The 9041-nt window shown below is 47.3% G+C and overlaps 1 protein-coding gene and 1 pseudogene across 1 annotated transcript in view; both read right to left on the minus strand.

Annotated features, from left to right (window-relative positions):
* Positions 1 to 6266, minus strand: part of Myo1f (myosin IF) — a 46319-nt gene extending 40053 nt beyond the window's left edge. Inside the window, 2 exon segments of the mRNA XM_035445842.1 lie at positions 6088 to 6188; positions 6245 to 6266. Of these exon segments, the coding sequence (XP_035301733.1) occupies positions 6088 to 6188; positions 6245 to 6266 (123 nt within the window).
* Positions 3316 to 3709, minus strand: LOC107980351 (annotated as a pseudogene).
* Positions 6267 to 9041: the final 2775 nt, after the last annotated feature.

Below are 9041 nucleotides of genomic sequence, written 5' to 3' on the forward strand. Positions count from 1 at the left end.
CCTGCTGCACCTCTGAACTGTGCAAACAACATTCTTACCTCCCAAAGCTGAGTGTCTCACTCTCCCTCCACAGGGCTGGGGTTAGGGATTTGTATTGGGTGGGGTCAGTGGGTTTATTTCCTTTGGGTTTAGCTAGAGGCCAGCCAACAGGTAGGGACCTTTGTCTTTCTGGAGGCAGCTGGGGTCTATTATACCTCTTCAAATTCTCCACGCAGAGGGCCGAGTTGGGGGAACTCAGGTCTTAGTCATTTGTGTACTAGAGAGGAGCCTAGGGGCTCCCATGCCCAAAGCAGATGCTTGCCTGTTCCTTCCTATCTTTCTTGTCCCATCAACTGTCAGTCTCTTTATTGTTCATTATTTTTAAAAAATACCACATTGTTTTCTGTAATCAAACTCATGGAGATAAGACCTGACATATTTAATACAGTTGGTTAATTCTGTATGCTTTTTTATTTTTGGTTTTTTCCAGACAGGGTTTCTCTAGCTTTGGAGGCCATCCTGGAACTAGCTTTTGTAGACCAGGCTGGTCTCGAACCCCTGAGTTGTGGGATTAAAGGTTTGCACCAGCACCGCCCAGCCTCTGTATGCTTTTTTAAAAAGTAAAGTTTCGTTTATTTATTTATACGTTGTATGGGTGTGTTTGTGTGACACAGCACACCTGCACTCAGAGGGCAACGTGAAGAAATGTGTCTCAGGATGGAAACAGGTCATTAGGCTTGACAGCAGGCACCTTTACCCTCTGAGAAATCTCAATAGCCCCCCTTTTTTTCTCTTTTTTTGAGATTGCATCTCATCATCCAGGCTCCTCTTAACCTCCTGATTCCTGGCTCCATCTCCCGATTTCTGAAAATTACTGGTGTGCTATACCACTCCCAGCTCAGTTACGGGCACTTTAAAAAAGTAAATAAAATCTTGTGCCAGTGAGATGGCTCAGTGGGAAAGGGGGCTTGCTGCTAAGTCTTATAACTTAAGTTTGATCCCCTGGATCTACACGATGAAAAGAAGGAACAAATTCTTCGAAGCCATCCTCTGACCTCCATAAGTGTTGCATGGCCCATAAGCAAATTCACTTCCTTCACAATAAATAAATATTATTAAAAAAATTAATGTTACTTTAGTTCATTTGTGACCGGGTAGTATATCACCCGGGCTGGTCTCAAAGTTGCTATATAGCAGAGGATGATCTTGAACTTCTGAGCTTCTTGCTTCTATCTCCCAAGTGCTGTGATGAGAGGTGTGCACTACCACACTGGTTTATGTAGTGTTGAGATGAAACACCCGGCTTCATGCACATAAGGCAAGCACCACACTAACTGAGCTACAACCCCAGCCCCACAGTTGTGGTTTTGTTAAGTCTCTTTGATGAATACCTCCTTTTTGGTTCATTCCTCTGGCCAATGGCCTCCTTGTTCCTCCTGGTTTTTATGAAAGATTTATTTCATTTTTATTCATGTGTCTATATGTGTTTGTGCTGTATGTGTGTGGGTACCCATAGGGGCCAGCTGGATCCCTAGAACTGGAGTTACCGGCAGTCCTAAGGCACCTGATGTGGGTGCTGAGGACTGAGCTCTGGTCCTCTGCAAGAGCACCAAGCACTCTTAACCATTGACACATCTCTCTGAGTTTCCCCTTATTCCTTTTGTTTGTTTTTGTGGTATTAGGAATGGAACTCAGGGCCCTGAACTTGCTAGACAAGTGCTCTGCCACTGAACCATAGCTTCAGCTCTGACTCCTTCCTTCACTTTGTGCCCTAACCTTCAAAGCAACCACCTTTACCCTCAAGTTACCACTGTTACCAAACAAAAGCTGCCCCCACCGGCTCACACTCCAGAAAGTCAAACAGACAGAAATTGCTATGATCTTCCGAGTCAGTGCATCAAACAGAAGCAACAAATAATTCCACCATTAACATTGCTTATATAACTACCACCCTTGCCACCAACCAGAATCAACTAGCCACCACCACCAACAACAAACAGGCACAAGTGGTGATGCATGCCAACAATCCCAGCCTTTTGGAGGCTGAGGCAGGAGGATCACTGAGTTTGAGGCTAGGCTGAGCAAAAATAAATAAATAAAAAGTGTTCAACGATGACAACAAGCAAGCACAAAATGATAACCATCATCAAATACTCCAGGGGCCAGAAAAAATAGCTGAGAGGGTAAAGGTGCTTACTGCCGAATCTGATCATCCGAGTTCAATTCCCAGTACCCAAACAGTGGAAGGGGAGAACCCACCCCTGCAAGTTGTTCTCTGACCTTTACATATGCCCCATCCCCAAATAAATCTATGTGAGAGCGAACTCACACTAAGGGGCTGGAGAGATGGCTTAGTAAGAGTGCTTGCTACAGAAGCATGGGAGCCTGAGTTTGAACTTGCAGCATACATATAGAAAGTCAACCATGGTCAAGAATTCATCTAGAACCCCAGTGCTACAGAAGTGGAGACAAAAAGCATCTGTGGGTTCTACTAGCTGCCAGCCTAACTCCAGATTCAATGAGAGATCTGATTCAAGGGAATAAGGCAGCAAGAGAGCAGGGCACCTGATGTTCTCCTCTGGCCTTCACACGTGGTCAGTCAGCACACACACCTTATACACCACACACACACACACACACACACACACACACACACTGGCACACAGACATTGACAGACACAACCCTATCCCATCCCAAATCTAACAGCGAATTGATAGTTACCATCACTAGAACCTAGCAATGAACAGCCAACAGCAAATGAGTATTAATCATTCAAGCTCCAAATAACCAGCATAGTCAGTTTCCATCTGAAAACAACCAATAGTTAATGACTAATATTAAACACCATCTATTCCAGCATGGTGGCACATGCCTGTAACTACAGTGGGTAGAGGCAGGAGGAACAGGAGTTTAAGGTCATTTTGGCTACATAGTGAGTTCAAGGATGACTTACGACATATGAGACTGTTTCCAAAAACAAAGGACTGGGATTTAGCTCAGCTGGTGGAGTGCTTGCCTCACATACATGAAGCCCTGGGTTCCATGTCCAGTAGTGCATGCAGCAGGACATGGTGAATCACGCCTATATCCTAGCTCTTGGGAGATAGAAGCAGGAGGATCAGATTTCCAAGGTCATCCTTGTCTATATCATGGATTTGAGGCCAGCCTGGGGAGACAGGAAACCTCAACTCAAAGCAGCAAACACTGACAGGGGCTGTAGGGATGGCTCAGTGGTTAAAAGCACTTGATATATATATATATATATATATATATATATATATATGTGTGTGTGTGTGTGTGTGTGTGTGTGTGTGTGTGTGTGTGTGTGTTTATTTAAAGAGCTCTGGTGGTTTTATTAAAGGAAGGCTTTTCTGGTTTACTACTTCTCACCAGTCTGTTCTGGCATGCTTCTAATAATATCAGAGCCACCTAGGTCAATGATAGCCAGTGTGCATACTCTGTAGTATTTTCCACATGCTGTGCCCAATTCAGTGTTATTGCCACTGTAGTGACGGACACTGGTTTTAGCCAACATGGCATAGTATTCTATTTCAAATTTCCTCAAAGTCAGGCAGCTGTTGGTGAGGATAACCAACTTGGCTCCGCCCTGTCTGATCATTTTGAGAGTGTGTTTGTATCCCAGCACGTACTTCCCACTTTTCATAACAAGCTGGAGCCTAGAGTTGATCAATTCCAGGGACTTTTTGCAGTCTTCTTTGCGGTCACCATCTTCCTGCCTTAGGTGCGGGACAGCCCCCAACCAAGAACAGCCACCAAGATAGCCGGGGAGGGAGAAAGGTGCACTTGATATTTTTTCAGAGGATCAAAGTTGAGTTCCCAGCACCCATATGGTGCTCACATCCAACAGTAAATCCAGCTCTAGGGGATTTGATGCACATGGCACACAATCACACTGACATGTACACATGAATAAAAACAGAAACATGTCTTAAAAATAACAAAACTAAGCACCAGTTGTCATCAAAGATGACCACCCTCCAACCCTTCCATGAGAACCAGTGTTAGCACCGATCTCCATCAACCAACAACCCTCACCATTACAACCACAACAGTACAACTCAACAAGGAACGCCCAGAGACTTGTCCACAGTAAGAAACCACCCTTCTCCACTACAAGCCTCCTAGGTACTTAGCATGCATGTTCCATAAAAGGCTCTCTTTCAACAGCATCTTGCCATTCAGCAACCCTCTGGGAAGCTCTCAGTGTCCCCAGACACAGCTATGGTTCTCGTAGATAGTGTCTGTCTTTTTCTTTCTCTCCTACTGTCCTCTTTAACTTTCTTTTCCTTCCCTGCAGCCCACCTGTCTCTTATAGCCTGGGCGGGACTCAAATTCTGCCCTGCCAGAGGAGTTCTGGACTGACAGACCTGGTGTATGCAGTGTTGGGAATGGAACCCAGGAAACTATCAGCTGAGCTCCAGCTTTGGTCCTATTTTGGTTTTATTGAGACAAGGTTTTGCTGGATAGTTCAGGCTGGCCTCCAATTCATGATTCTCTGCCTCTGCCTCCAGCTGTGTGCCACCATACCTGGCTCCAGGTTTATGACTGTTCACTTTGATTCATTTCTTCCCTCAGATCTGTCTGCTAAGCAGTATGTTGACTAAGCATTTCAGAGCATTGGCAGCCTAGGAGGGGTTTCCCTTTCTTTCAAGCAGCAAATCTCTTCCTGTTTTTCGTTTCTTTTCTTTTCTTTTTTTTTTCTTTTTCTTTTTTTTTTTTTTAAAGAAAGAGTCTCGTGGAGCCCAGGCTGGCCTTAAACCTGCTATATAGTCAAGGATGCTTTAAACTCCTGCCTCCACCTCCCAAGTCCTGGGACAACAGGTGCACAGTACCACACCCAGTTTATGTGATGCTCACTGGATGGAACCCAAAGCTTGTGCATGCCAGTAAATGCTGCACCTACTGAGCACAGCCTCAGCCCTCACTGGCTCTTTCAAAGATGTTCTCTCTCACCCTGCTTCCCTGCCTCCACTCCAGTCATGTTTGCTGTAACTGCTACGAACCCAAGAACCCCAACAACTACCCCTCTCCTATGAGCATCCCCTTATTCTCAGTGACAGAATGACAAAACCCAAAAGCTGAAGTGGACCATGGCTTTGTGGAGTCACAGGGGTGATTTGTGTGACCAACCCTGGCTTTTATTGCACATGCCATGATGCTGTTGGGTACAGACAGCATGTCCAGGTGTTGCTTATCCTCCAGCCTTGTCACCATCAGCAGGTCTTGGACCTGTGACATCGCTGGCTGCAGTATCTTTACTGCCATCCTTGTAGTAGCCGGAACACAGTCTCTCATCTTTTGAACCCCTCCACCATTTGTCACCTAGTCCTGTCTCCTCCTCTTCCCATCTTCTCTCCTTTCCTGTTTTTCTCTCTTCCTCCTCCTTGTCATTTGCCATCTCCAACGTTTCCTCTTTAGTAATATTAACTGGGAGTTAAATGATGACGATGGTGGTTTATTTTCAATGCTAGGGATGACACTCAGTACCTTGAGCATACTAGCCAAGGACCCTACCATGGAACTATCATCTGCCTCTGAGACCCTTATGGTCAAACCACCTATCATCACTTGCACTCAATGCTAACACACCCCACAGCCCTCATGGGAGACACAACCAGCCCCACCACTGGTGGCCTCACAGTGACCAAACCCACAGACCCCCATGAATGTTTTCAATAAGAGCCCCCCCTAACACTCCCATCTCTAGACCAACTTCCAAATATGAGCTCTGGGAACAAAGACCAAGATAGGGGGAAATGCTTGTTTCAAACCACAGGGGAAGACTAGGATCTGAGAGGATTCTCTAAGCCCCTGGGAAAGGGACATGTCCCTTCCCTGAAAACTGTGTAATCGCCTCAGGGACACCTTCTCCCTTCCTATTACACTGCAGTCTTGGTCCCTATAGCCAATGTGGCACTCTTAGATTAGAACTTGGTTCTTGGGGGAAGACATGGGGGTGCCCTGTGCTGCCCTGTGAGGCTCCCTTCCCCAGGGCTCTGCATTCTCATAACGATTGCCCCAATTTCCGAGGGTGCTTAGGGGCATTGCTACCAGGCCATTACTCCTAGAGCCTACCCTTGGAGAACTTACCATGGTGAGGGCTGGTGTCTGGGCTCCTGTGGGTAGTGGCAGGGGTGCAGGCTCAGGGGGTCCTTGGGGGTGGCTTTGGCATGGCCCTGCTCTTCACCTACTCCTTCTTCAGACTCCTGGCCCCAGTTCCTCTTGCAACAGCCCCTCTCTCACTTCCTTTGACGGGAGGGGCCATGGCCACAGGGGAGGGAAGCTGAGGGCGGGGACAATGCTCTGAGCCCTTAGCAGCAATGACCCAGCTGAAGTTGGTTGGAGTTTGGTGCCTGAAGGGATAGGTTAAAGATGGCTGGCAGCCACTGCCAGACTGGAGAGAGTCCCTTCTCCATCCATGTCCCCAAGAAAAGAGGCTACAGCAAAAAGTACCCAGGTCAGCTGACTGCAGGACTGGCCACCTAGTTGAGGTCTCTCTCTTAGAATCAAGGAAGGGAAGTTCTGTTTCAGATGTGTCAGCTCCGGGTGTCCTCGTGTAAAACCCTTATGACTCTCCCTGTAGAATATTCCTCCAAAGCCAGGTGTGCTGGTCAGGATAAAGACAGCGGAAGGCACCACAACCCTTATGCCCATGTAAGGTTTCTAATTTTGTATGTCAGAACTGGACTTCTCTCTTTTTTTCAATCTTTGTGTTTGAGTATGGGGGTATGTGAGTGCGTGCGTGCGTGCGTGCGTGCGTGCGTGTGTGTGTGTGTGTGTGTGTGTGTGTGTGTGTGTGTGTGTGTGTGTAGGTCAGACAAGCTCAGGGGCCAGCTATCAGCCCCCATGTAGAGACAGGTGTCTTTGTTGTTTTCCCACCGTGGGAAGCCAGGCTAGCTGGCCTGCAAGCTTCAAGAAGTCTGCTGTCTCCCCCTCCCCCTCAGTGTTGGGACACCGGGGTTGCAGATATTTGCCACTGTAATCAGGCTTTATGTGGATTCTGGGGATTCAAACTGATGTCCTGATGCTTGTGCGAAAGTGAGCAATCTGCCTAGCCCCAGATCTGGTAAAAGAAAATTTACTTTAAATAATTGCACTCACAACTCTCCCTCTCCCTCTCTCTCTCTCTCTCTCTCTCTCTCTCTCTCTCTGTGTGTGTGTGTGTGTGTGTGGGAGAGAGAGAGAGAGAGAGAGAGAGAGAGAGAGAGAGAGAGAGAGAGAGAGACGAGACAGAGACAGAGAGCCAGAGCCAGAGGCACCGTATCTCGTATCTCCCGGACCTGGAGTTACAGGAAGTTGGGAACCAGCTGATGTGGAGGCTGGGATTTGAACTGAAGTCCTCTGAAACAGCAGGAAGTGCTCACAGCAGCTGAGTTGTCTATCCAGCACTCCCACCCTCTAGCCCAAAATCTGGATTTTTTTTCTTGTTAGTTTGTTTTTGTTTCATTGAGAGAGGGTCTCACTATGTAATTCTGACTGGTCTGGAATTTGGTACGCAAAGTAGGCTGGCCTCAAACTCACAGAAAACATCCTGTCTCTGGAGTGCTGGGAGCAAAGGTATGCGCCACTTCTCCTGGCCTAGTCTGGGTTTTCACACCTGCAACTTTGCTGTTTTCATGACTTGGCTTTATGAGCAGTGCCTAGAGCCTTATAGGGCCCACTGTATTTTAGCCCAGTCCCTGATCTTTGGAAGACCAGATTTCACATGAGCCTTCTGTTGACATTTTAGGAAATGAGGGTTTCAAGAGGTTGTCACCTAGCCAGACAGTAGTGGCTCATACCTTTAATCCCAGCACTTGGAAGCAGAGGAAGACAGATCTCTGTGACTTTGGGGTGGGCCTGCTCTACAGAGGGAGTTCCAGGACAGCTACAACTGTCACACATAGAAACCCTGTCTAGAAAAACAAAACAAAACAAAGGTTTACACCTTCTCATACCACCCACTTAGGATGTGTATAAGACTGAACCATTTCGAGTCTAGCAGGGATGGTGTGCTCAGATCCATCTTTGGTCCATGTCCGAGGGCTCGGGTATCCTGTGCGCTCTGGATGAAGTGCGCCCCCTCCTGGCCATAGCTGAGAAGCCATGTCTCCAATATCCAGGGTTAGTAGCACTACTCAATATGAAGGGAGTTGGTTGGGAGTACAAGGAGGCTGGACCTTTGGAATCTTCTGTTGGAAACTGTACTTTTCTCTTGAAATGATAGGTTTTGTTTGTTTTTCCAGACAGGGTTTCTCTGTATAACTCTGGCTGTCTTGGAACTTGCTCTGTAGACCAGGCCGACCTTGAACTCAGAGATCTACCTGCCTCTGCTTCCCAAGAGTTGGAATTAAAGGTGTGTGCCACCACCACCTGGCAAATGATAGGTTTTTATTTGTAGTGGCCAAAGTCCTCTCTCTCCGTCAAGGATAACCCATTAGAAACAGTGGGCACCTGCCCCACTTTTAAAAGATTTTTTAAATTTTATTCATGCCATGGCAAACTTGTGGAGGGCAGAGTACAACTTATAAGAGTTGTTTTTCTTCTTCTATCATGTGGGTCCCAGAGATTAAATTTAGGTTGTTAGGTTTGGCAGCAAATGTGACATCTTGCTAAACCTACCTGTGTTCCCTTTTGATTTTAGGGTAGGGGCTGGATGGGATGCCTATACAGAGACACAGACCCACTCATGAGCAGAAATCTACATAAGACAGAACTTTATTGATGTAAGGCTTCTTGGTGAGGAGTGTGTGGGCCCCAGGGCAGGGCTTGTAGCACCATGATGGGGGTAGCCTGGATGTTGGGCTCCCCCTGGGGCAGGCAGGGCAGAGGTTGGGGTAGATCTTCCCCCTGGTCAATTTGGGGGAGGGTCACAGGGAGGTGGTATTAATCCCACTCCCCCATAGCAGATATAAATCCCCCCAGCTCAGAGTGGAGGGATAAAACAGTGCTGGGGGGGCAGGGCACCAACATACCCCCTCCCCACTCCCACTCTTCACAGTACATATTCCGATCAAAGGGTGGGGGGAGTGTTGGGGACTTAACGTGTGAAACAAAGGGC

Source organism: Cricetulus griseus, chromosome 5 (assembly GCF_003668045.3).
Source record: "Cricetulus griseus strain 17A/GY chromosome 5, alternate assembly CriGri-PICRH-1.0, whole genome shotgun sequence".
In the NCBI taxonomy this organism is placed as follows: Eukaryota; Metazoa; Chordata; class Mammalia; order Rodentia; family Cricetidae; genus Cricetulus; species Cricetulus griseus.